Consider the following 27,072-nt stretch of genomic DNA (forward strand, 5'->3'; position numbering starts at 1 on the left):
GAAGTGGCTGGACTCTGGGAGGGCGTTCCTGTTTGGACGTGCAGTCAACATAACTGCCCGTTGCAGAGGAGAGGAGGTGCTCCGCACCCTCCGAGCAGCTCGGGGGGATGAGAGGGGAGTTTCTCCCGGGCACTGAGATCTTGAGCAGATGGAGTCCCACGGGCTGCTGGCAGAGACTGAGCAGAGCCCTCTTCTCATTCTCTGTGTCTGGGCCGGGGTCGGGGGCTCGGCATGGTCCCACCTGGGCTTCCCGTTTCCAACAGAGGGCAGCGATGGGGTTGGGGCTGCTCAGTGCTGGTGGGTGGAGATCTCCAGAGGACCCTGCTGGTCCTGTGACACACCCGCTGACCTTCCTTTGGGGATATTCTGAAATGGTCGGGCTTTTCTAGGCAAAATGGGAAGTGCAGTGAGACAAGCTATTGGAAGGTTCTGGAATACTCCATGAGGCTGGGACACAGGCCTCCATTATCTTATTAGGGAATTTTCCATTGCTCAAAACCTGGTCTGACCTGGCGTCCTGGTGACCCACGGGCCGCCCCACCACGTGCAGGCACAGCACAGGGTGTCAGAGCTGCGGTGGCAGCGGGAGGGAGCGCACAGCCCATCAATTCTGGGAGGCTCTGCCTGCTTGTCTACAAGTGTGGACGCCGAGGCAGCCTGGAAAGCAGACAGTGCAGACCCCGCGGGGCTCCGTTAGGTTCTGGAGGAGTGAATGAGCCACGTGTGAGCGGCAGGCGCTGTCTGAGCACTCGCCGAGCTGCAGAGGCCTCAGCTCGAGCCCCTGGCTGCGCGTTCACCTGCCCACAAGTGAGCACTGGCTCCAGGCCTTAATCTTATCTTGAGGAGAAAGATGGGCTCCATTATATGTTATCTTAAATTGTCATTTTCATACTTTGCCTGCGAGAGAGAGATAAGCCCAGGGGAAGGAGAGTTGCGGCCTGCAGGAGGGACTCTGAGCACGGGAGGGGAGCTGCCGCAGGGGACCATGCTCACGCAGCACTGTGCACCCCTGCAGCTGCGCTTGTGAACTTTGTGCTTTTTTTTTTCTAAGAATAAAGTGGTATGGCCTTTGTTTCTTTATAAAATTGGCTATTGTGCGTGGCACAGAGGTGCTGCCAGTGCATAGGAAGACCTCTGTGGGAGACTTTGGGGGCAGAAGCGGGCGCTGCACAGTGTCTGTTCCAGCGGGAGGCCGAGCAAGGACGCAGGGTTGCCTGTGGAGACGCAGCCACCTGCCAGTCCCACTCAGGGCTCCTGGGTCTTGTGGTGGGCAGAGGACTGTCCTCTGGCTTGGTGCTTCTCCTCCCAGGCCCCCTGGCTCCTCAGCAGTCTCTTCCACACTGTGTTCTGATCCGTGGCCTGATCTTGACCTTGAAACAAATTCCTTGGCCGCTGTCCTCCAGGGATGGCCAGAACTGTGTTGCTTTCCTTCCCCTGGTGATCCGGTTGTGAAATAGGCCAGCAGGTCAGCTGGGAAATTGGTTCTCACTTCTGCAACCTCCTGGAGGCAGCTGTCAGGGCAGATGTCCCCGTAGGTCAAGTGTTTGTGTCCTCAGGGAACGTATGGCAGCCAAGTGCATGCTTCACTTCAAGGAGAGCCAGGATGTGGACTTTGACAAGTGACTGAGGTGTGGGGCCAGACAGCTGGTGGTGGCGTGCCGTGCTCAGCCACAGGCCACTGCATGAGCCCTGCCTGCGTGTGTGGAGGCCCCTGCTGCGGGCACCTCGTTCCCTGGCACCACCCTGTCTCACCAGTGTAAGGTGGCACGCTGTGCCCATCCCACTGGAGGAGGCATGCGGATGTGAGTTCGGCTCACCTGGTCTATTTTCCCATCTTTCCAACAGTCAGTGCTATAGGTGCGAGTGCCGTGGGTGGGGTGGGGATTCCGCCTGCTGTGGCCTCCTCTGTGGGTCCATGTGGTCCTGCTGGTCTCATGGCTGTGGTGATTGTCATCACCCACCCTCCTGGAGCCCATGCTCCAAGAATGGTGTCGCTCACCTGTGAGCTATGTGAACTGGATCCCGACCTTGAAAGAATTTCCTGGGTCACTGTCTCCCAAGAGCCTCATGCCACCAGGCTTGGAACAGGCCAGTGCTCATCACAGTCAGATGCAGGTGGACCTGAGGCCTCACCTGTGGTTCAGGGACCCACTGGCCATCAGATGCAGGCGGTTGAGAAGCCAGGGGGTGGGTGTACATGTGGCCCAGGGAGGTACTGCTTTCCTTGGGGCTGGGTCCTTGCCAGGCCCTGGGGCACTGCACTGTTCAGCTGCAGGGAGGTGTGGCCAGTGCTTCCGGGTCTCCATCTGGAATTGCCCCAGTGCCCCAGCTGGGAAGGCTCTGGCCTTCAGGTGACTTGTAGCATGAAGACTTGTCCTCCAGCAGTGCCCACTTCCAGAGACTGAGGTTGCAGGATATGTTCCCTGTGACGGTCCAGAAATCCAGGGATGAGAACCGTGTTGACTGGCAGGTGTGGTGGTGCACACCTGTACTCCCAGTGACTTAGGAGGCTGAGGCAGGAGGATCAAAAATTGGAGACTAGCCTGGGAAACCTAGTGAGACCCTTTGTCCCAAAAAAAAAAAAAAAAAAAAATGTGAGTCCACAAACAGGTGCATGGCTCCATCCTCACGGTGGGAGGGTGGGAGGGTGCACCTCAGAGACAGAGTGCAAGGGGCCCTGCCTGCCAAATAGCATTCCGAGCAGAGGTGGGTGCTGGGGTGCTGGCTGAAGGCTGGAACCCTCATAGCAAGGGCTGTTGGTTCGTCAGCCTCCCCCTTGGTGTCTGTTTCATGCTGGATCCTTTTTATTCAGGTCACACGTGTGAACGGCCAGTGAGGGGTTCTAGCATGCTGCCACCATCCAGGTCTCGGGTCATCTCCAGTGACGGAGCCAGTCGCTTCTCTGGGGGCAGCCTCCTCCCAAGGGGAGGCTCAAGATGTGAGTTGAGGCTGTGGGGCTCCCTGGGTGGTGGTGAGCGGCACTGTGGGGCAGGGCAGGACAAGAGGGTGTACATGTTGGTTTGTGGTGTTGGGGGCCCTCTGGGGCCGGGGCAGGTGGTTGCTGTGACCAGCTTCTGGCCTTGATGAGGGTCCTTTGGACCCACTGTCCCCACCACATTCCCCCAGGCTGGGCCCCGTGGCCAGCAGTGTGGTTTCATGGGCAGATGGTAGTCCTGTGGCAGTGTCGGGTTTGGTCAGCTACTCACCGCAGGGAAGGGGAAAGGTCAGGGTGGACCTCAGCTGATTTTAAAAGCACATTTGGAACTCCCCATTGGTTTCCTAGCCACTTACAGAGCTTTGGAAAGAAACACCTGGGTCTGGAGAGCAAGATCTGGGTTTGGCAAAAGTGCTTTTCACGGCAGTGAGGTGCTGGGGTTTTCTATCCCCTTAGAAATGAAACCCACAGACCTAAATCTAAACACGCCATTTGAACTAAAAATGGGTGATGCTTTTTAAGTGGCCTTTTCCCCACATGTTGTGGATAGTCTCCTGTGAATCCAAAATAGCCGTGAGCCGTCTTGTGTGGGTAGTCCTCTGACTTCATTGGCCTTGAACTGGAGCTCCAGGAAGGAGGCAGAGCCATGGCTTGTTGGAGCTGGGTGGGGCTCTGGGTTCCATCTTGCAAGACCTTGAGGACGCCACTGTCCAATCCCTGAACCTTGAGGCACAACCGAACTCTTCCTGGGACAGAGGCCTGTGTGTTCAGCAGAAGCTCGGAGGGACCCATGACCCAGGGGAGCCATGAGTCTGTTTTGGGCCCACTCCTCATTTTAATATGGATATTAAATTTTGGATAGCTCAGATGTGATTCTGGGCTGGGCTTCCTCCCATATGCCTGCGCCCTTAGATGTGGAAATGCCCTTTAGGGGTGGTAAGACATTGGAACCAACTTGTTGGCATCTAAAAAGCAATTATATGGCTTTAAAATAGAATGATGGTGAGGGACCTGGCAGTGGCACTTGTGAGGGGAGAGGAGAGCTGCTTGGGAGGACGCCGTCCGTGTCTGATGGAAGGTGGACCTGTCCAGGAGGGTCCCTGCAGGCCTTGCTTTGCTCAAGGAAACTTCTGGTGGTGGCTGTGCGCCAGGAGTACCTGGCTCCTAGGTTGGGGTGTCCCTTTATCTGGCCTTCCTGGCCCGGCAGCTGGATGTCAGGGAGTCTCATGTGTCAGTTCTTGATGTGGCCTTGTCCCTGAAGGTAGTCCCACCACCACCTGTAGCCCTGCCTCCGTAGGGGATGGGGTGGGGTGAGCACAACTCTGCTTCTGTCACCTACTGGTGGCTTTCCTGGTGCTCAGGGTGTGAGTAGCCCACCCTCCAAGGACATAGGCTATTCGTGGGCTCAGGTGGTCCAGGGGCATTTGGAGCCAGGCTTGACTTGAACTCCATCTGCCTCTGACACACTGGGAGGCTTCCAGCCAAGGGGCACAGCCCCTCATAGCCCCCTGCTCCTGAGCTGAGCTTGACTGGTGATGGCACACGTGGGCTTGGGTGAGGGTGCCCTGAGAGCACAGGATAGTGCCCACCTGCAGGACGCTTCCTGGAGGGGTTGCCTCTGAGCTGCAGCCACATCCTGGCTGGTGTTAGTGCCCTTTAGATCCAAGCACATGAGCCTCCCACCAGAAAGTCACCTAATGGAGTATCCAAGGACCAGACTCCAAATTCTTTTTATCTGAGAGGCTGGTGAAAGAAGAGGTGCTGTGGGGCTCAGGCTTGGGAGTTGTCGTCTGTCAGCACCTTAGAACTTGCAGACGGGACCTACAAAGAAGAATGAGATTCACTCTTGGAGCTTCCTGTCTGGATAAAGTGGTTCTGGGTGGCCCACCACTGTCTGCTTGGAGAGCATGAACTGCATGCAGCCACCCCTGACTCCTTTTCTGACCCTTCAGCAGGAAAAAATGTGGTCCAAGCACAGAAGCTGGCTGATGTGGACAGTGACCTGGCCGCCATGCTGCTGACCCACGTGAGGGGCGGCCAGGGGCTCCAGGGTGCTGGCCATGAGGCTGATGCTGTCCGTAGGCGCAAGCTGGAGAGGATGCAGTCTGTGCGCCTGCAGGAATCCGGAGGGGAGCCGGGCAGCCGCAGAACAAACATACTGGTGAGGGTCCAGGCTGTGTACCCATGTCTGTCCTCCCTTCCTTCTGGTCCTCTGTCAACTTTCTTCCAAATCCTGGTTACAAGAGACAAGAAAAATGGGACTTTTCAGCTACCAGGGGCAATTTTCAGGATGGAATTTTCTGGAACTCTTAAGTAAAGCTGATTCTTAGGCTTTACTCTTGGAAGTTGCTTCCATTTAGCTTGGCCATGCCTTGGAGCCGGGGTTTTAAGAAAGCTGCAGGTGATTCTGAGGTCCCCCAGATTTGAGGGCCAAGAACTTAAATGTCTGGGATTATCACTTGAGTTAACTTGACCAAAAGAATTTCCTTTTCTGGCTGAATGTCTAAATAGACCTGTAAGGTTTTGCAATGAAGAAATGGGGGAAGAACGGCCACACCTCATGGTATGTGAACCTATGCTGCCACTAACACCCCCGGGGTCATGGCAGCATGCACCGGCTTAGCCCCTGCGGGAGCCATGTGCAGTGGGGGTGGGAGGAGCCTTGGTCCCTGCCAGGAGCCTGGGGAAGGCAGAGAACCAGCCTGTCAGCCTGTGGGGAAAGAGGCAGTTTAGGTGGGAGGGTGCCGTGGGGGAGAGGTGGGTACATGAGCCGGTTTTGGTGGGCTTGGCCTCCGGGGCCTCTGCCTGGCCTCCATGCCCACAAGTCCTCCCCAGGCAGGCTCCGTCAGCTGTCCGGCGGGCTCACTGAGGGTTCCCTCAGGGAGTGGTGGGCCTGGAACACAGCGGTCCTCAGTGGCAGTGGCAGTGTGATAGTGTGCCTATCAATCTGGCTAGCTTGCTGTCACATGGTGTGAGGAGAAGTGAGCCAGCCAGGCGTGGAGGCAGTCAAGCCACAAGCTGTCCCCCAGTTTCCCATGATGTTCTGAGCTGGTGGCCGGCAGGAGGTTGGTGGAATCACCTATCAGAGGTGATCACATATCAGAGGGATCACATATCAGAGGTTCCTGTCACTTCCAGAGCCTTCACAAGTCAGGGCCCTGTGAAGCAGTGGTGCTGCGGCGGAGTCAGGCTGTTCTTGTAGGGCCGGCTTGCTGGGCCCCGCTGGTCCTCTGTGGGGCAAGTTTGCTGCATCCTGGGATGGCCTTGGCCCCAAGGGCTGTGCAGCCAGCAGGCGGGGGACCCCGAGTCGTCTTGTAGCAGGTGGCACAGCCCCAGGGAGGCAGAGCTAGGCAGGAGGCCAAGTGTTGCAGGGCTTCTCAACAGAAGGTCCTGTGGCCTGTGGCTGGGAGCAAGCTCCAGCAACCCGATGCCCTACCCTATAATGCCAGGGGACACTCTGTCCCTGTGCCTCCTCTTCCTTGTGAGGGTCATAGCCTACTGTGTGTCCAGTGCCCATGGTGACTGCCATGATCAGTGGTAGCCACTGCATGTGTGCAGCCAGAGGCCTGCAGGGAGACCCTGGGTTGAGAGGGAGGCTGCCACTCTTGTTCAGGGGTGAGGGATGCTGTGGGGTTGCAGGTGACAGGAATCCAGCATGCATTGGCCTGTAGCACAGGTCCCAGGCCCTCACCCTGATTTCTGGCCCTGCTGCTCTGCTCAGTGCCTGCCCCCACATGAGTCCTTTGATGCAGTAACTGCACAGCCCCAGGCAGGGCCAGCTGTATTGGCCACCAGGGTCAGGTCCCCCCAGCTGCCCTCTGTATAGCATCCTCACCCTCCACCTCCCTAGGTGGCATCCCCACAGCCCAGGCGTGACACCTCAGCAGCACAGTGATGTTGAGCTCCCAAGAGTCATGTTGTCACGTCAGGCCGAGGGCCATGGAGGGGAAAGCTTGCTTCCCAGAGGTATAGTGAGCAGACGGCCCGTTGTCTTACTGCCTACGTGATGTGCCTGGGCCTGAGCCAGTGTCTAGGACCACACTGGGAGCGATGAGAGCCGGGGACCCAGTGGGGACCATCATTGTTTTTTTGCTTTGACTTCAAATTGATGGAGGAATGAGACGGGAGAGCAGCAGCTAACTGCTCTCTTACTGATGGCTCTCTGCTGGTGACACTGACTTGGAGCGCTGGCTCGTGTTGGCAGCAGGCAGCTTCCTGACACTGAGCCTGGGATTTAAGGACAGACCCGCCTGGCCTGGGCACTGCCCAGCCTTCTCCACAGGAGGACTGTGAACCCCTAATTGTGTGCTGGCCAAGAGCAGTGGGAGCACCCATGCTGTCTCCAGGCAGGTGGACCCAGAGGGAGGAGCAGAGGCAGGGCAGCACCATCTGGCCAGATGATGTCCTGGGACTTTCTAATCAGGAGTCACCCTGTCTCATGTGGGTGGACAGGGTTGGGGCGTTAGGCTGACAGGGTCCTTGTGGCATGGAAGGAGACAGGAACGGGCCAGAAGGACCCCCTGTGGCCCCCAGCGTCCATTGTGTTCACGTTATACCAAGTATGGTCACCCCATGCCCTCCCTGGACAGCTGGTCTAATAGGCAGACTTGCACGTGTCTTCAAATGGGCCACTTCTTAAAGCCTGCCACTGTATCGTCCTGGGGACTGCGCCACTGGTGGGAAGAGGAGGTGTAGCCCTTCCACTGGGCACTCATCAGAAAGGTGCCCGTTCAACTCCTGGTCCCTCCTCATCCTAACTCATGTCTGGCTCTGTGACCCAGCACCACCATCCAGAGGCTTCACTGCTTGGACAGGGTCTCGTGGCCAGATGCCCATAAGAGCCTCCAGGGGGAGTTGGACACCCTCTACTTCCAGCTCCCATCCCTGAAAGGAAAAGGCCAGGGCTTTGGACATTGGCCAGTTGGTAGCAAAGTCACTTCCTGGCTGGCTTCAGTCAAGTCTGTGGGAGCTGCAGGCAGCCTGCTCACTGCCATCCCAGCCCTTCAGCCTTGGCAGGAGTTCTCTGTGCCTGGCCAGGTGGACCTTGGAGCAGCTGCCTCCTGGGACACCCTGGTGTGGGGAAGGCCCATCTAGACCTTGAAGCAGCCTCACTTTTTAATGTAAGACCCAGACGTAAACCAGCTACGGAACGTGCCAGGCTGTAGCTCTGCGTCTCAGGGCGCGTGAGCAGGCAGGGCTGAGCCTCATGGACTTGGACCCAGTGTGAGGCTGCTGGGAACACTGGGATGGGGTGCAGGGGACATGCCTCCTGCAGATATGGTCACAGGCCGGGCTCTCAACACTACGTGGGGACCCGTGGGCCAGCCCTGTCGCCAGGCTCAGGTTTGAGGCCCTTCTTTCCTCTTTGAAGCCACATTGTCCAGCTGCCTTGCTGAGCCTGGGTGCCAGCCTTGCCCCCGGGAGGGGTCTCGGGAGCAGGCAGGGTGCCCTGCCATGAGGCAGAGAAGCTGGGGTGCCGGGCGGGCCTCCCATGGAGGGAAAGCGTGCCCTTCCCTGTTCTGATGTGTGAGGCTCTCTGGGCTGGGGGCGGGCTGGTCCCGGAGCCCCAGGCTAAGGCAGGGTCAGTCGTGCTTTTCCAGAAGTCCGATGCCCTGGTGTGGGGCGGCACACAGGCCCCGCCCAGGAGGGCACGCACCCAGCCTGTCCAGCCAGCTGGCCCGTGTTTGACAGGCCCAGCAGAGCGTGCGGGCACAGCACTCGCGGGACCTGCAGGTCATTGACGCCTACCGGGAGCGCACCAAGGCCGAGAACATTGCCAGCGTGCTGAGCCTGGCCGTCACCACGCAGCACACGCTCTACGCCACCCTGGGCACTGCTGAGTTCTTCGAGTTCGCGCTCAAGAACCCCCACAACATCCAGCACACGGTGACCATCGAGATCGACAACCCTGAGCTCAGGTGACAGCTCCTGCCTGGCCCCTCGCTGGGTCTGTGCCGTGCTCATTCCTGTCCCCCGAGGGGGCGGCTCTGGGGGAGGGCGGCTTTTGCCCACAGCCCCGGCCTCCCCACTGCCTCCCTCCAGTGTCATCCTGGACAGCCAGGAGTGGAGGTACTTCAAAGATGCCGCCGGCCTGCACACACCCCTGGAGGAGGACATGTTCCACTTGCGCGGCAGCCTGGCCCCCCAGCTCTACCTGCGCCCCCGGGAGACCACCCACGTTCCCTTCAAGTACCAGAGCTTCTCTGTGGGTCGGCCAGCCCCCGTACAGGTGTGGCCCAGGCCGACAGGGAAGTTCCTTCCCGGCCATAGAAAGGGAGAGTGCTGTCAGGTGTTCGTAGTGTGCCCATGTCTGGCAGGTGGGCTCTGCCCTCCACCCTTGTCTGTCCGCCTTGCCACTCGGCGCCTCCTCTGTACCTGTGCCACACAGGCAGCCCAGGCTCTCCTCTTCTCCCGCCAGGCGTGTGTGCAAACCTGGCGAGAGTGGGTGGGCTGCCCCACCCTGCTCTGTCCCGTTTGCCTTTACACACCAACCTGGAGGCCTTGGGTGACGTGAGTGTGTGTTCCAGTGTCTGACTGACCTCTGAGGATGCGCTGGGCCCAGCTGGCTCTGTGGATGGGCCTGGGATTGAGCAGGCCTTTGCTCCAGGCACAGTGGGGAGACATGCTGGAGTCTGTGCCTGGGGGAGGCTGGCTGGCAGCTGCCGGGAGGGCTGGCGTGGGGCACGCAGGGTGGCCTTCAGGAGCTGCCGACTGCGCCTGCGACCTGCTCCTGCTCCGGGGTTCCTCACAGGCCTCTGCTGAGCTGAGCTCCGAGAGGGGCGCAGACGCCGGATCACCTTGGAAGTCCAGCGCCACTTTCACCAAGCACGCCAAGGTAGGGGCCAAGACGACACCTCAGTCATCCCACAGCCCTGCGGTGCCCTGCGTCCCTCCTGTCCTCGGAGGCTGAGTGAAGTGTGCTGTGTCTTTATGGTTCCCGTTTGGCCCTGACCCCTCCCTCTTTCTCTGCCCTCCCGGAGGGAGGGAAGAGATCTGGGCCAACTTGGGGCGGGGCTGGGCTGGGCAAGGGTTGAGGTGGACATCCAGCAGGGCAGCCACAGCTGTGTCCAGACGTTGGCAAAAGCTGGTGAAAGCCTGCTTTATTTATTTTTTTTGCCTTTGCTGATGGAACGCGTCTGCCCTTTGTTGGTGCTGTAGAGGATGTCGGGGCTGGGACTCCCACATGCGGGAAGTCCCAGCCACCACCCTGCTGCCATGACTGTTGGGAGGGGGGTTGTTGGGGCTGCTTCCCCTGCTGTGGGTCTGGGTGGTCAGGGCTGCGGGTCAGCCCTCGGCAGGCAGGTGGTGTGCAGGGTGGGTTTCACTGCGCCCGCACATAACAGCCAGGGCGAGGTGGGCTTCAGGGACAGCACAGAGGGTTCTGTTGGGTTTGGTGTCCAGGGATTAGACAGAATGACTCCTTCCTAGAATTTTTGAGACCCTCCTTTGGAGGGGGAGGGGTTAATGGAACTGTATTTGGGAAGAATCAGATAAGGGAACTTAAAATAATATTTCAAGTATTTTTAGCAAAATGACGATCCTTTTGCATGAATTTGGAGTTTTAAGAAAAGCCTCAGAAATTTTAATGAGTTTACCCATAATTGCTGCAGGGTGGATCTCTGATAGATAAGGACTTTCATCCTGACCATGTGCCGTGGTCCCTGCCCCTGAATTAACAAGGATCCCCAGCCTAGTCTGATGTCAGGTGCTCATGGTATTTACAGTTGGACAGTTTGGGTCGGGACCTGCTCTCCTTGGACTACCCATCTCTGAGCCTTGGGTGTTAGTGAACATGTCACCTGCAGAGGCCCCTGTGGCTGGTTGTCCTGGGGGGCTCGGGTGCTGTGGTGAATTCCCTGCCCACTGTCACCTGAGGGCTCACGACCATGCCTGCTGTTCCCTGGGTACAGATTGGTGGCGTCCCAGTTCCGCCACTCTCCTGTCGTCTCCTGTCAACAGGAGCTCCCCCAGCAGCGCTTTGGCCCCCCTGAAGCACACGAGTCCTGTGAAGTCGGGGCACGTGTGAGGTTCGTTCCCTTCATTTATCAAAATAATGAGCTGTGGCCAGCAGCTCGCCATGGACGGTGGGTTTACTTAGATGGCTCACTCCATGCAGACTTTGTTCCTTAGCTGCTGACACTGCCCTCTTCGGCCACTGCCGTCCTTCTCACATTAACTCTTGTGCCTTAAAAAAATTATTTTGAAATGATTTCAAACTTAGAGAAAAGTTGCAAAAATACACAGAGTTTTCATGGTGTTTGCCCGGATTTCCTGGTTGCTAACACTGCCCACATTTCCTTATCATTCTCTCCATACGTGTGCATATTTTTTCTTGAAGAGCTGCTTCTTTTTTTTTTTGTTTGTTTGGTACCAGAGATTGAACCCAGGGGTGCTTTACTACTGAGCCACATCCCTAGTCCTTTTTATTTTTGAGACAGGGTCTCACTAAGTTGCTTAGAGCCTCACCAAGTTGGTGAGTGTCGAGGGCCACAGCTGAGTCGGGATGACACATGGCATTTTTGCCAGAAGTAGTGGTTGAGAGGTGACGCCAGCGAGCCATTAAGATGATGACTTTTGAGTTCTCATGGAGTTCCCGTTGAGTTCCGGTTGAGCCCTCCGGGGATTCCTGAAGAGTTCGCATTGGTTGGGGAAGTGCCGGAGGAGGGATTCCCTTTGGTGGTTCCTGGTGGAGCCGCGCGGCATTCGGGAAAGTTCCTGGGAGCGTGTGTGACGTGTGCTGGTGGAGTTCAGAAGTAACGTTTGTTCCTGCTTCAGTGGCTCGTGATTTGTGCCCAGCCAGACTGCGGCAGGTGAAGCTGACTTTTTTGTTTTTTAAGAGAATTTTTAAAAAATATTTTAATTTTTCAGTTCTTGGCTGACACAACATCTTTGTATGTGGTGCTGAGGATCGAACCCGGGCCGCACGCATGCCAGGCGAGCGCGCTACCGCTTGAGCCACATCCCCAGCCCGTGAGGCTGACTTTGAACTTGGAATCCTCCTGCCTCAGCCTCCTGAGCTGTTGGGATTACAGGCGTGCACCATTACGCCTGGCTTCTTGAACAGTTTTGAAAATAAATTATTGACCAAACGCTCCATTGTGCTCTGAAGCTTAGAGCTGGTCTGTCCTGAAAACGTAGAATTGTGAGGATCCTGAATTGGCGTGATCTTGTCACAGGCCCCATCCCCATTCCACAGTGTCCCTCTGGTGTTCGGTCGTTGCCTGCTCGGGCTCCCGGGTGCTGGGTGGTCCTGGCTGCCCTGCTGCCGGGCTCTCCTCTGTGGCCCTGGTGATGCCGAGCTCTTGGCTGGTCGTCTTGCGGAGTGTCCTGTGGGGCTTGCCTGCAGTCTGCTGGTGACTAGAGTCCGCCTGCGCACCTGGGGCAGGATGCTACCACCCAGCCTATGCTTGTTCTCAGAACGCCACTTTGGAAGGAAGGCAGCGTTGATTCATCCTGTCAGTGGCAGTGTTAACTTTTTCACTTAGGGTGACATTGCCATGCTTTGTCCCTGTGAAATTACTGAAGTATTTTGTGTTTAGAATTAGAAAGTCGTGAGTATTCAAGTATTTTGTCAGAAGATATTCCGAGGCTATGGAAGTATCCCGTTTCTTACAGACGTTCAACCAGGGTAGCAGTTGACATCTTGCCTGAATCAGGGACAGCGTGACGGGTGCCCTGGGGGTTTTCAGTTCCACCCTCCTGCTCTGGTGGTTGCATTCTGAGTGAGACAGAGCATTGCCTTACCCGCACACCCCCCCGCCCCCCCCCTCAGTTTTGCATCTTACGGTTTGTCACTGCCATTGTTTATTTTGCTGCTGACATTTGCATTGCCCCCGTCTGACAAGTGGCAGCCCCTTCAAGCTGGCGCCTGTCTTGTTCCACGTCCCTGCCATCCTTCGAGCCCTTCTCTCTGCCTGGCATAACAGGGAGTACAAGCTCCTCTCATCTCTCCCTGCCCATTTCAGAGTCAGAGCAGGACGGTCGTTAGAAACCAAGGTTGGTCCTTGGTGTGCTCGCTGCTGCTGGGGTGTCACTACTGCTCAGCAGAGGGGCCCAGGAGGCATATGCCTATATGGACATGCACAGCCACACGTGCGTGTGTCCTTGTGCATGTGACACGTAGATATCTGTGTGTGTGCACACATGTGCACAGACCTTTGTTCTAACTGTATGGGTTGAAGACCATAGACTCACACTGTGCTTCAAGACCAGGCCAGCACCACAGGGTTTATTCCTGTTGTCTTTCTCCATGTTTAACCCCAGTGTCTAATAGTGAGGAACCTGGCTCCCATTGTCTTTGGCATATTTACTTATTTGCCTAGTTTTCCTATATATAGCCAGTCTTTGACCACCCTGGTCAGACCCCTTTGGCCCTGAAGCCACCGGCCATGCTGGCAAGTGTGTGTCCATCTGTGTATTTCAGAGTCCCGGACAAGAGTACTGCAGCTTAAGGCTTCTAGCAGTGCATTTGCCCTAGGGTCCCTGTCCTGTACTTTAGACTTACTGGAGGAATTCTCCTCTGTGATGGTGCCACCAGCTTGGAGTACTGCAAGCTCTGTTGCTTTGTTTTCGTAATAGAGCTTTCCTCTTTATTTCTAAAAATTAACCAGGGAGTTCACAGACTGTCAAACAAGACAGAAAGCTCTTGAATCTGTGCTGCTTGCCACTGCCTCCGGGGTCACATGTGCATGCATGTGCTTGTGTATGTATGCCTTTGTGTCCACACACTTGCCTGTGTGGAGGACAAAAGAAAGATAAATAAGCACCACTCTTGAATGTAAGTTTTTTGCAATAACTTTTTGAAGAGGAGGCTTTCTGTTCTGAGCCTTCTTTTTTTCGTACCAGGGGTTGAATTCAGGGACACCTAACCTCTGAACCACATCCCCAGCTGTATTTTGTGTTTTATTTAGAGACAGGGTCTCACTGAGTCGCTTAGTGCTTTACTTTTGCTGAGGCTGGCTTTGAATTAACGATCCTCCTGCCTCAGCCTCCAGAGCCGCTGGGATGACAGGTGTGCATGACCACATCTGGCCCGTTCTGAGCCGTCTTGGTTTCAGTACAGCCTGCTTCTCTGTCTGGAAAGCAGAGGCCTCAGTCCTGAACACAGCTGCCCGTTACCACCATGGCCTGGTGAGGGCGATGGCGAGGCCTTCTGAATGACTGCCACACACCCAGGGGAGACTGCAGCGGGGACAGCATTTAGGGGGCATGCCTTACTTGAGAGGATGGCAGCGGCACGCTCACTGTCCACTCAGGACCCCAGTGCCCTGTACTGTGAACCCTGTCCCTGCATCGCTGACAGTGCCTCTCTTCCGCCTCTCTTGGGAAGGGCAGTGAGAGCTCTGTGGTGCCTTGGGACGGACGTGGAGCTGCACAGTCTGTGCTCCTGCCCTGAGGCCTGGCTGCTGCTGTCCGCAGGTGCTGTTCCGGGCCAGCAGCGGGAAGCTCCTTGCTATGCTCCAGCTGACCGTGGAGCCCCAGCCCCACGTTGTGGACCAGATCTTCCGCTTCTACCACCCGGAACTCACCTTCCTGAAGAAGGCCATCCGCCTGCCTCCCTGGCACACGCTTCCCGGCAAGTCCCCTGCCGTTCCTGTGGTGGCCTCTGGCAGGTTCAGCTGGTTGGAAGAGGCCTCTGCCCAAGGTGGCAAGTGGCATCATGGAGTCCCCCATGCTGTGTGGCAAACCCTGCCACCACCCTTCTGCCTCCTCTGATGCCACCCTTCCAACCCTAAGAGCTCTGCGCCAGGGCCTGTCCCCGTAAGAAGTGAGGGCCATGGAGATGGCTCCCCCCCGCCCCCCGGGGCTCTCCAACGTTCTGGCAGGTACCTTCACAGCCAGGTGAGGCCTCTGTGCTTGGTGGGGCTCCTGTTCACCTCTAGGTCACTCCCTTTGGGTGACTGTCCATGGAAGGGGCTAGAAGGTCATCACAGAGACCCCAAGGTGATGATCGAGCTGCCCTGTACTGCCCTCACCCCGTTGAATGACCCTGGTCCCTCTGCTATTTCCTCCTGGGTCTGTCTCCCACCCCTGTGGGGACGCTGTAGGTCAGGCTGTCAGCTCCTGTGCCCGCGACCTGCAGCCTGCATTGCCCACAGGCCGCGCTAGGCGGGTGGCAACATCGTCCCCTTCCCTGTTGCAGGTGCCCCAGTGGGAATGCCTGGCGAGGACCTCCCCATCCACGTGCGATGCAGCGACCCTAATGTCCTCTGTGAGGCCCAGAGTGTGGTATGTCGTGGGGACGTTGTCCTCGCCCCATGTCGCTTCTGCTGGGGTTTTAGCTGAGTGGCTTCTTTTCAAGGTGGTGAAGGGCTCTGGGGACACCCTTGAGGGCTTCCCGAGCTGGTCTTTATTTTCTCTGCTAGCAGATCAGTCCTCTGATCAGCTGCATTTAAATTTTAAGAAAAGGCACGAAGCAAAGTGAATAAAACGAATGGTAATTAAGGCACTTATTAATTACCGTGGTCAAGGGATGGCGGCAGTAACTGTGCTATGACTAGCTGGGAGCCTGGATAAAATCTTTGCAATGTAATTATTGAAATCAACATAAAACCAAGGAGCTGCCGACTGCTCCCTCACTGAACAGGCTGGTGAATGCTGACGAGTGCCAGGAGGATGCACCTGGGGAGGGGCTCCCACCTGCCCTGGCTGCACACCTGCCCCGGCTGCACACCTCCCTAGCTGCACACCTGCCCCCAGTGCACACCTGTCCTGGGTACACACCTGCCCCGGCTGCACACCTGCCCTGGGTGCACACCTGCCCCAGCTGCACAGGCCTCAGGCAACTTTAGGGGTCAGACTAGGGTTAGAGGGGGGAGGCAGGTGGTGCTGGCCCCCATGTCCCCCACGTCTGCTTGGCAGGGCCCTGGGGAGCCCCGGGATGTGTTTCTGAAGGTGGCCAGTGGTCCAAGCCCAGAGATGAAAGACTTCTTTGTCATCATTTATGCGTGAGTACTCAAGACAGCAGATCTGGAAAGGGCAGGCGGGGCTGGGAGGGGCAGGTCGGGGGGCTGCTGGTGGATGGGGGGCCGTGCCCATCTGAGAGGCAGGACTGCTGAGTTCTAGGGCCAGTGGGGCCCTGCAGAGGGCATCCTCTGCTGGAGCAGCACAAGTGACTGGAGAGACTCAGATGCACCCTGCCCACCCAGGGAAGGGTCAACCCAGGAAGCCTGGCAGCTGTTTCCTCCCCAGTTTATGGGCTGAACCTCTGGAGGGATTGGAGCTGGGAGTGGCTGACACCACCCCAAGACCATGATCAAGTTGCCCAGTTAGACAGCTGCAGTCCCTTCACTGTCTCCTCCTGGGCCCTGTCTCCCAGCCACTTGGAGCCCTCTAACTGGTGCAAGCCGGGAGATTTCCTGCAGGGCTTCCAAGACAGGCCAGGGTGAGGGTAAGCTGCATCCAGGGTGAGGGGCTGCACCAGCCTCCCCTGCCATGAGAACACCTCAGCCCTGACTCCTCCTAACAACCCCTGGAGGTGGGTCACTGGCCCTGCTTTGCGATGCAGTCATGAAGTTTCACAGCCCTGTGTTCAGACCTGTGACCTCTGCGCCCCGCCTCCTCCCCTACGCGCAGCCCACCACCCTTCACAGCTGTTCCGAGGCATTTGGGCCAGCTCAGGCTCTCCTTCATCCCATGTGCACTCCCTGTACCTCAGTCCTAGGTGCAGGGACAGGCAGTGTCTCAGCCCCGCCAAGGGCTTCCGTGTAGGTGGGCAGGTGGAGGCGAGGGCAGAGGCAGCTGGCCCAGCCTGGCCTCCTCGGCTCTTGCCCCCGCCCCTGCCCCCAGCACACCCACTCTCAGGGGCTTTTTCTGTCTCTCTGAGGACACTTGCAGACAGCCCCTGTCCCTCGCAGGGACCGCTGGCTGGCAGTGCCTGTGCAGACGTGGCAGGTCTGCCTCCACTCCCTGCAGCGCGTCGACGTCTCCTGTGTTGCGGGCCAACTGAGCCGCCTGTCCCTTGTCCTCCGGGGGACACAGAGAGTGAGGAAAGTGAGAGCTTTTGCCTCGCACCCCCAGGAGCTGCAGGTGAGCCTCCTCCCTGCTGAACTGCCGCAGGGTCCTCCCAGCCCTAAGCTGGCTTTGCTAGGCATGCTGGTGCGGCCACAGGACAGGTGCACCTGAAGGCCTGGATCTGGAGTCTGGGAAGGACTCTGGGATCGGAGACACCCCGGGGACACAACATGAGGCCATGCAGATTCCCACCCACAGGCCTGTGTTCGGAACCCAGGTTGCTTAGGGAAGGGTCACCATGGGTGAGCCTTGCCTATCATAGACCCAAAGTGCGGGAACAGGGGCCAGGCTCTAGACCCTGGTGGCTCCTGAGCCTGTTGAGCTGTCACCAGAACAACCTGGTGACTTTGAGTTGCCCTGGTTGGTGAGATTGGGTACCTGGGAGACTTTGTGTCTGTGAACCCAGAGGCTGCAATCTGACTCTCCCCTTGCTCCTGAAGACAGACCCTGCAGGTGTCTTTGTGCTGCCGCCGCATGGGGTGCAGGACCTGCATGTGGCCGTGAGGCCCAGAAGGGCCGGCAGCCGCTTCATCCACCTCAACCTGGTGGACGTGGACTACCACCAGCTGGTGGCCTCCTGGCTCCTGTGCCTCTCCTGCCACCAGCCGCTCATCTCCAAGGTCTGTGTGAGGCTGCGGGAGGAGGCACTGCAGGACTTCTCTGTGCTTTTCAGGTGACAGCGTGTCACCTGCCCTGTGCCCTGGGCTGTCCCGACCCAGGGCTGTGCGGGGCGGGGTGGGGGTGCTTGCTCCTGCACCGTCTGTCCCTCTCATCTACGTGGATGTCCTGGGGTCTGGGGCTGGGCTCAGGAAGTTCTTGGAGAAGGAGCCCTGGGCCGTGACTGGGACCTGGCCCACCCTCCCCAGGCCTTTGAGATCACGATGGCCGTGGGTGAAGGGAAGGGCGTCAACAAGCGGATCACCTACACCAACCCCTACCCCACCCGGAGGACCTACCGCCTGTACAGCGACCACCCTGACCTGCTGCAGTTCAAGGAGGACACCTTTCAGGTGCTGCAGGGCTGCCCGGGGCCTTGGGAGGCGTGTGGGAGGGCTGGCGCTGGGTGGTCAGTGCTGCGTCCAGGAGGGGTGAGTCTGGGGATGATGGCAGGTGCCCCCGCCCCCTGGTGAGGTGCCGGGAGGCAGGAGACTCGCTGAGAGCCCACCGCCTCTCGCTGGATACCCTGGCTGGGAGCACTGTTGTAAGGGGCCTTGGTGGCTTTGCCCCTCTGCAGCTCCTCACTGTCCCTGTGCCCAGATCTGAGGCCATCCCCCATCAGGAAGGTCGAGGGCGCGTCCTGCGGTGGTAGTACCTCAGGGGTCCGCAGGCAGCCAGCTTCTGAGAGGGCAGGCTGGTGGCTAGGGTCTCCATAGCAGTGTTGGGAGGGAGCTCAGGAGAGGAGCGGCCTCCAGCCCCAGCAGTGCTGCCCATGCAGGCCTGGTGCCCGTCCCTCCAGGCACTGGGTCCCGGGCTGGTCATGGACGTCATTTGTCAGCTATGTGTCCCACCTGCCTGTAGGGAGCCTACCTCACCTGAGTTACCTCTCTGGACGCTGCTGTGAGGCTGGTGTAGCTCAGTGTGGAGGCCTGCCTGGCACCCTGAGCCTGGGTTCCATCCCTGGCCCTGAGAAGCTGCTGGTAAAGTGGGCGCAGCTCAGGGTGGACACTGGGGTCTCAATGCTTCTTCCAGGTGGGAGGAGGCGAGACCTACACCATCGGCCTGCGGTTTGCGCCGGGCGGGAGAGTGGGGCAGGAGGAGATCCTGATTTACATCAATGACCACGAAGACAAGAATGAAGAGGCCTTCTGTGTGAAGGTCATCTACCAGTGAGGGGCCGGCGGCACCTGCCACGCGCCTGCCCTGCCGACCTCCCCTGCCTCTCCTCTCCCCAGCATGTGGCCCTGCCCTGGTGGCCTGGGCCTGGCTTAAGGAGGAGCATGTGTACCCTGGTCATTTTTGAAATGCCTGTGTCCAGCCTAGGGCTGCCAACACTGACCAAGGCCACAGGTGAGTTCTCAGTGTGAACAGGAATCTGGTGGCCTCCTTATTCTACCTGAGGTGTGCATGAGGCCCACTGGTCCCTCTGTAGCCCATGGAGGTTGTCACTATTTGTAACTTAGTTTCGATTTTTTTTTTAAGCAAAATGTATTTTATGAATCATCTAAATGGCAAAATTATGTTTTTCTTACTGGATTTTATATGAACAAAATGAACTTTATTTGCTACCCAGTGTTTTCTACTGATATCACTTTGTGTTTGTTTTTAAGAGCAGACCATCTGAACGCTGGCTTGTGTTCCCTTCTGCTGGTTCTTATTTTCCTTATTCCCTGCGGACCTGCTGCCAGAGGGTTTTCCCGTCAGCAGCGGTAGCCTGGACTGCCCTGGATTGCCAGGAGGGCCCAGCCCTGTGTCCTCTTGAGAGTCCCCTCGGACTGGGCCTGGCCCCAGGGCAGAGCTGAGGGACACCACTGAGACCGCGAGGGCCCCCAGAGCACTGCGCTGGGGGTGGGAGTGCAAGGGGTGCAAGAGTGGAGGTGGCCTGCGTGCCTGCAGCGACCTCATGGAGCACACACGTGCTGTGGGGGCGTGCAGTGACGAATGTCCCTAGAGCCAGTGCCGGCTGCCGGGTGACTTTCAGGAATGGCTTGCATGCTCTACAGGGGCCTGAAGGTGGGAGCTGTGGCCTTTTCCTGCTCCCTCTACAGGGTCCTTGTGCCCAGTGCTGCACTCTGCTGGGGCTGAGTCGGCCTCTGGCCCCTCGAGTACCCTGACAAGCAGCAGTGGGCGTGGCTCCTTTGGAGGGTGGTTTGCTTGTGGGTAGGCCCACTGTCAGGTCCTGCTTGGGCGGACGCTGAGGCTGCGCAGTCTCCATGGAAGAGGCCCGTGGAGTCCCAAGAAGCCAATGCGGATGCCGGGAGGCCCTGTGGTGGGGCGTGGTGTTGAGCTCCTGCTCTCAGCACATCCACAGGGAGCGGAAGCCACTGCAGGACCGTGGGCTGCCATGGCCTGCGCCCTCAGTGCTCGGGGAGGTGGGGAAGGCTGTCGGAGGCCCTGGGCAGGCACGGCCTGGGGGCAGGACCCGCTGCAGCCTCCTGTGAGGACACGCAGCCCTGGAGCATGAGGTGGGCACATAGGGCACGGGAGGGCCTCCCAGGCAAAGAACAGAGGAGGGCCTTGGCCCTGGGGGTTGCGTGGTGTCAAGGTCACCGCGCTGGGCCATTATGGGAGGTTCAGGCCCACCTGAGAAGCTGACCCGGGCACAACAAGATCCTTGCAGGCCAGGATGGGGCTTTTGTCTTTATCAGGAAGTACCAGGAAGCTTCTCAGAGATTCAAAGCAAGGGGTAGGTGAGGGGCAGTGTCATGTTGGAATTCTGGGAGAAGGTGGGCAGTGGTGTGGAGGGCCACGTGGAGCCGCCCAGACACAGGCACAGCAGAGGCTGTTGTAGCAGGGAGATGGCGGGTGGGGAGGGTGGCTGTGTTTGGCTGGGCTGTGCATGACAGAAACCCCAGCACCACTGTCTCAGGCAAGGTGGACGCTGACTTCTCACACCCACACTCCTGCAGGTGACCAGGACTGATGAGCGCTCATTGTCCCTGTGCTTGGGTGTTCTCTTTCTCCAGTTGCTTCCTGACTCAGAGAGGGTGGAGGGTGACCCTGGCAGGCTGGCTCCTTAAGCATGGACAAAGGCACCCGTCCTGTGAGGCTCCTGGTCCTCAGGCACAGGCGGGTTGTTCTTCATAGAGATGGCCCCTGTGGCCGGGAGCTGGGTGATGGAGGGAGCCACCTCTGCTCCCCGAGGGCTGATTTCATCTGATGGCCGAGCAGCTTCCTGCGCTGGCTGCAGGCCCCACCACAGTGCCCTGTGTCTTGGGCAGGAAAACCCGGGGGGCTACAGCACCTTGGAAGGTGACTCATGCAGCCTGTACCTTTTAAAGGAGCCGTGGTCCTGCAGCCTGGCTGCTCCCCTCCTGGCAGAGCAGAGGGAGTGGGTCCTCCGCCAACCCCTTCAGGTGCTCTAGAGCTGGAGGCCCACCTGCCCTGCAGACGCTTTCTCCCAGGTGCATTTTCATACGGAAAGTCAAGGGCTGCTGCTTTGCTAGAGGTGGCTCTACCGGATCTTCCTTGTCCTTGGAAATGGTGGCGTCTCAGGAGCTCCTGGCCTTGTCCAGTCTGTAAAGCGTGGACTGAGATGGGCTGCCATTGGGCCCTCGGCTCAGCTCTGAGATATGGGCTCTGCCCGAGATATGGTGCCTATAGAGCTGGGTGCTGGGTGCCTGCGTGGCCACTGCCCCCTCCCTGGGCTTGCTGTGCACAGCTCCCTTGTGGTGCTCTTTTCCTCCCGTGCAGAGGAGGGCGCTGCAGCTCCCGGGAAGACCAGGCTGGAGCAGGCAGCAGCCAAGGCCAGAACCCAAGCTCCAAATGGGGAAGCCGGATGCACTGTTGTGCTGAGGTCAGAAAGAGCCAAAGATTTAAAACATTTCAATTGTTTCACTTAAAAATATTTAAGGCTGCGACAGGGTCAGAGTTCACCGCCTCTGCCCGCTGGGGAAACCTGGTGGCTGTTTCCCCAGCCACTTGGAATCAGAGCAACACCCTTGTGGTGCTGTTTTCCTCCCGTGCAGAGGAGGGCGCTGCAGCTCCCGGGAAGACCAGGCTGGAGCAGGCAGCAGGTGCCCCTCGGGGTGGGGCTGGCTTCTGACAGCAGTGAGCTCCTTTGGGGCTAGAAGACGCCTGACCATCACCTGAGCTCAGAGGCCCACAAGGAGGAAGGGGCCTGGCCACACTGCCTTACCCCCCGGCATGCACCTGCTCACACCCTCATCCTATCCACCTAGTGCGCAGAGGGCTCCTCCCTGAGACAGACACTGTCCCTGCCCTGAGAGGTGGCCTTTGGTGGGGCCCAGTGACCAGTGGACATGTGGTGCCCTGTGGGACATTGAAGCTGTGAGGAAGGGGTATTGGTTTAGAAAAGGGGTCGAGTCCTCTCTGAGCAGGGGACACTTGGGCAGAGGGGGCCCGCTGGCAGAGAACAGCCAGGAGCAAAGGGACTTGGGCAGGCAGAGAGGAGCCAGGCTGTAGGTGGGCTTCCGGGCTGGTGGTCAGGTGCACAGGCATCCGCTTGACCCTGCTGGGCCCCAGACCCAGCACCTGGTCAACATGGAGCCCAGACCTCACAGAGAGGCCTGCTCTCTCCACAGCCTGCCTCTCCTGGGGGGTGCCTCCTGCTGCCACCCGCATGCAGAAGAGTTTTGGTCGTAGCCTGTGATGTGGGCGCCCCTTTGCCCTCTCACATGCTGGGGCACCCGGGGAACAGGACTCTGCAGGCACAAAGCCCAGGTCAAGGCCACTGTGTGCGCCTGGGTGTGAGATGTTCTGAGTGGCATTGTCATTTACTTCTCCCTTCACGTACAGGAGAAAGCCAGCCTCGGCCTCGCCAGGCCAGGAGGCTCCAGCTGCAGGCTGGCCTCGACCTGCCCAGCCATCTTTCAAAGCAGGGTCAGGTTTTGGGGGCGTTTCTTGTAGCAGTAGCTTATCTTCTCCCTCCTCCCACACTGCCGAAAGCTGTGTTCCACTAAATGGAGTCAAACAGAAGCCAGGGGGGCTGCTTTGGCTTCCCATGCCTGATGGAGATTCCATGTTGTTTGCCTTTATTTAGAAAGAAACCAAGGCACTTGAAATTGTTGCTCTGATTCCAAGTGGCTGGGGAAACAGCCACCGGGTTTCCCCAGCGGGCAGAGGCGGTGAACTCTGACCCTGTCGCAGCCTTAAATATTTTTAAGTGAAACAATTGAAATGTTTTAAATCTCTGGCTCTTTCTGACCTCGGCACAACAGTGCATCCGGCTTCCCCGTTTGGAGCTTGGGTTCTGGCCTTGGCTGCTGGGTGCTGGTACTTCTGGCCTCTTAGGGGCTGGGCACTGAGGCCTCAGCGGGCTTCGGGTAACCATCCTCATGCCACTTTGGACCACCGGGTGGTCGTTGGGAAGAAGGAAGGAGGAGGCCAGAGAGTCCACCCTGAGGGAGGCTCTGCTGGACTGGCCTCCATGAGGCCACAGCAGCCGTGGAAGTGGACAGGGTGGACGATCCCAGAGAGAGCCAGGCCTCACACTCTGCCGCTGCCTCTGCGCGCTGCTGGTGGGGGCGGCAGCGCGGCCCCGGGGGATCCTGTCCAAGCATCCTCCTAGCTCTGAGCCTGGGGGAAGGATTCGTTTGGGCCATGACTCTAAACAAATATCTGGGGTCAGTTTTTACTTTGGCAAATAATCCATTTAGCTGGTCATCTCAACTAATTCCACATAAGTCAGACCATGGATCAGCTTCTGTTAAAAGAAGAAATGAAGTTCTTTTAAAGTGGATTTCCCCCCACCCCAGGTCTTCACACTTTTATTTATTTACTTATTTGTACCAGGGATTGAACCCAAGGGCACTTGGCCACCGAGCCACACCCCCAGCCCTATTTATTTATTTATTTATTGGTCCTGAGGATTGAACACAGGGGTACTGAGACGGGTGTGACCTGCCAAGATGTCAGCCTGCTGACTGCAAGACCTCACGGAGCAAGACTCAACCTGATCCCTGATCCCTGCCTTTGATGTATCCCCTTAAATAAACCATGGGAGCTCTGTGTGAACTTGACCTATCAGATGCTCCATCCTTTAAAACTAATTCTGACTCTGTCTTTTGTTCTTCACGAATTATTCTAGACTTTAATTTCCTAGGAGGCTCACGTCCTCCTGAGCAGGAAGAAAAAGCCCCTAATGGATGTTTTTAACAGTGGGCAACACGAGGGTGGCTTGTTGTCCACATGTGTGGGTGGGTGGGGTTTCAGCTTGACACGAGGGCAGCGTCTTGATCATGGTGACCTGGTGGCCCCGGAGCAACCTCGCTGGTCCCCTGCGTGTTTCCGGCTGTCACTAAGCGAGCCTTAGTGTGCACATGCAGCTTTGCCTCTGGACCCTGGTGCCAGGGATGTGCCTGGCACTGATTTTATCCTGAGATAAATGAGGGGCATTCCGGTCAGGACGCAGTCACTGTCCTGGCCCAGTGTGTGGGGATCCGACTGGTCTTGCTGCCCCAGTAAGTTCTGGGCCATCTGTCTTTTTGGCCTTGGGCTCTGTGGGGCTGGGCTGTTCTGGGCAAGTGTGTGCATGACAGACCTCAGGTTCACTGCTGTGTCCACATCTCTGTCCCTTTTAGAAGGATTTGGAGGAGAGGGCTGCACTGTTAGGAGACCATCTGTTTCAGGTTGGGGTCCCCAGGAGCAGGTTACCCCCGAAGCACAGTAGGGAGGAGGCAGGGAGAGGAAGGAGCAGAGGCCGTTCCTGGACGTGCTCTCCCCTCCCCTCTCTCTGGTCCGCCTCCACCCAGGTCTTCTGTTTCCTTCTCATTTACAGCTCAGGGGCAGGAGAAGGAGGGACATCCCGAAGCCCTGGCCAGGCCTGCTGATGTCCAAGTGGCCTGGGGGTCACTGTGCTCATGGGCACCATGTCAGGGTTCCTGAGGGCACACTCAGGCTGACCTTCGCCTGACCTCCGCCAGGTTCTTGCTACAGTGAAGGCCCCCAACATACCAGCTCCTTTCTGAGCACATGGAGTCGTGAAGCTGGGGACCAGCCACTGGGCCAGGTGTGTCCCTGCAGCCGCGGCCTGTGCTGGCTCAGCAGGTCTCCGTTAGTGTCCTGGGGCGGGCTGGTGGGTAGTGGTGCAGGAGGGAGCTCCACCCCACTCATCTTCTGTGGCTCCATCTTCCGTGGCTGGGCTGCCAAGACAGGATGCAGGAGACGGCTCATTGGTTGACTGTGTGCCTCTAGAACTCACAGTTCTGGGGGCCAGAGGCCCAAGGTCAAGGTGCCAGCAGACTCTGGCAAGGGCTTGTTCCTCTCATTTAGTGGCTTCTTGCTGTGTCCTCACCTGGCCATGAGCAGGCAGGTCACCAACCCTACTCACAACCTAACCCCAGGGAACCCACCCTCTCCTCACAGTTGCCTGGGTGGTTAGGAGTCCACCTGTGAGTGGACACAGGCATTCGGGCCACAGCACTCAACCCCACCTTGGCCTGACCTAGACTCGACTCAGGAGCTGAGGGTGGCCAGGCAGGAGGCCCGGCTGCGGGGGGGTCGGGGAGGGCGCAGGCAGCTCTCTAGAGGCTGGACCCTGGGGCTGTAGCAAGGAGGAGAGGTCTTCGCTGGACTCCTGCTGGGGCCAGGGTGATCCCAGGTACTGTCCAGATGTCGCTTGGGCTAGCGCCTCAGCCACTGTGCGGGGCTGCTTTCGTGGACTGGAACCGGACTGGAACCGACAGGGTCCTGCCAGGGTTAGGGCTCTGGACCACACAGCAGGGGGGGGGGGGGATCCGGGAATGCAGCCCAGGAGCTCTCTGTGACCGAGCTCCTCGGAAGTTACTTGGCCTCAGCTTCTTCCCAGCTGCACCACATACAGGGCAGCTGTATGTGGCAGCCGAGCTCAGAGCCTTGGCCCCAGCTCTGCTTCCAGGACTCTGGGCAGACACGGGCGGTGCCTCCCCTGCTTTGCTGGACTCAGGGAGAGGCTCAGGATGCAGCGCTTGAAGGGGTCAGCCGAGACTGTGGGCTTAGCCCTTTGGGCCAGCCCCCATGGTGTGCCTAGGGTGGACTCTTTGGAGAAGCCTCGGTTGTCCCTGGGAAGCCTGTGTGTCTTTCCACCAGACCTGGCCTGGCTGGGACCCCTTTCCACACTCACCCCTTCTGAGCAGGCAGATCCAAGCTCCCTGCAGCAGCCACAGGAACTGCCCGCCCTGCTGCCTTCTGCACCCTCTCTGTGGGCCTCCCCCGAGCCTGGACTGCCCAGCCCTGTTAGCGTCCTGCTCGATGGACTGGGGGGGGAACTGAGGCCCACAGAGCCTGAGCCACTTGCTCCCAGGGTGCGGCAGGAAGTTCAGGTCACCTCTCTCCAAACCCTGGCCCTTCCCGGTGAGTCGGCCCTGCGTGGCGCGCTGAGGAACTGGAAGGAGCGGCCCCAGTGAGGAGGGAGGAGTGTCCCCTTCCCAGCAGCAGAAGGGCTCAGGACTGTCAAGCAGGGCTCCTGCTGTGTGGGCCTGGCCTCCCTCGTCCTGCCTCCAAGCCTCTCCCCTGGCGCCCACATTCTCTTTCTCTCCCCAGCCTCCCCTTTGAGGCCTCCTTGCCCTCCTTCCGCCACAGGCTGGGCCACTCTGGCAGATCCTGAGCTGAGAGGGCTGGGCCCACAGCCCGCCTGCACCTTGGGGAGTGAAGGGAGAGACCTCCCCGGCCCCTGTGGCCCTCCCTGAGTCATGGGACCCGCACACCCCCACCGCAGTCCTGTGCGGAGGGCTTCTAAGAGGTGGGCTAGAGCAGGCTGGATTCCCACCCGTCCCCAGCAACGACCTGTTGTGCCAGGAAGCTGGGAAGCAGGGTGGGAATCAATGAGCTCCTGGAAGCAGACGCTGCTGGAGACGACATATCGCTGGCCGCAGCGTGGCCTGCAGGCCTGGCTCAGGGCCCCAGGGGACGCTGGGCCACGGGGCAGGGAGGACGGAGCTGGTGAGGCTCTGGAGGCCAGAGAAGGAGACAGAATGGGGGCCCTCATTGTCCAGCAGAGCCCAGCACTCTGGAGCTGGCTGTGTCCTGGGCCAGGGAGGGGTGGCCCTGGAGAATTTGAGGCCCAGGGAGGCAGGGGGCAGCTGGTAAAGACTCCCCCCCACTCAAGCCTGTAGAGGGCCATCACACTGGGGGACTGGCTCTCTGCTGAATCTGGGCAGTGGGAGTCTGTGGCTGGAGGAGGCTCTACGGTGCCCCCAGTGCCCAGGCAAGTGTCGCTTAAGAGGCCACCAAGGCCCGGGCTGTGCTGAGCCTGCGTGTGGCAGGTGCGCCGTCATGGGCTCTTCTCCACCAGTCCACGTGACAGTCAGAGCCACAGGGTCAGAGGCTGGATTTAGAGCCCCTGCTAGCCAAGCCTCTGCCCAGGAGGCCACGCGGCTCTGGAAGCTGTCTTCCCGCCATCAGTCTTATCACTGGGGTGTCCCAGGGGTCTGCAGAAACACTTTGCGGTCCAGTCTTTGGGGACCCTTTGCCGAGGCCTGATTCTGGCTGCCACTGTAAATAGAAGACCAGTGCACCCCCCCAGTCCC

The 27,072-nt window shown here is 58.6% G+C and overlaps 1 protein-coding gene across 1 annotated transcript in view; it reads left to right on the forward strand.

Moving 5' to 3' along the window:
* Positions 1 to 18,892, forward strand: part of Nphp4 (nephrocystin 4) — a 98,982-nt gene extending 80,090 nt beyond the window's left edge. Inside the window, exons 19-30 of the mRNA XM_076863423.2 lie at positions 2,813 to 2,938; positions 4,888 to 5,096; positions 8,627 to 8,853; positions 8,978 to 9,164; positions 9,687 to 9,770; positions 14,354 to 14,510; positions 15,078 to 15,163; positions 15,797 to 15,882; positions 16,792 to 16,963; positions 17,389 to 17,568; positions 17,815 to 17,958; positions 18,638 to 18,892. Of these exons, the coding sequence (XP_076719538.2) occupies positions 2,813 to 2,938; positions 4,888 to 5,096; positions 8,627 to 8,853; positions 8,978 to 9,164; positions 9,687 to 9,770; positions 14,354 to 14,510; positions 15,078 to 15,163; positions 15,797 to 15,882; positions 16,792 to 16,963; positions 17,389 to 17,568; positions 17,815 to 17,958; positions 18,638 to 18,778 (1,799 nt within the window). The 3' untranslated portion in view covers positions 18,779 to 18,892. The remainder of the gene's footprint in view (positions 1 to 2,812; positions 2,939 to 4,887; positions 5,097 to 8,626; positions 8,854 to 8,977; positions 9,165 to 9,686; positions 9,771 to 14,353; positions 14,511 to 15,077; positions 15,164 to 15,796; positions 15,883 to 16,791; positions 16,964 to 17,388; positions 17,569 to 17,814; positions 17,959 to 18,637) is intronic.
* The last annotated feature ends 8,180 nt before the right edge of the window (positions 18,893 to 27,072 follow it).

Source organism: Callospermophilus lateralis, chromosome 7 (assembly GCF_048772815.1).
Source record: "Callospermophilus lateralis isolate mCalLat2 chromosome 7, mCalLat2.hap1, whole genome shotgun sequence".
NCBI classification, from domain to species: domain Eukaryota; kingdom Metazoa; phylum Chordata; class Mammalia; order Rodentia; family Sciuridae; genus Callospermophilus; species Callospermophilus lateralis.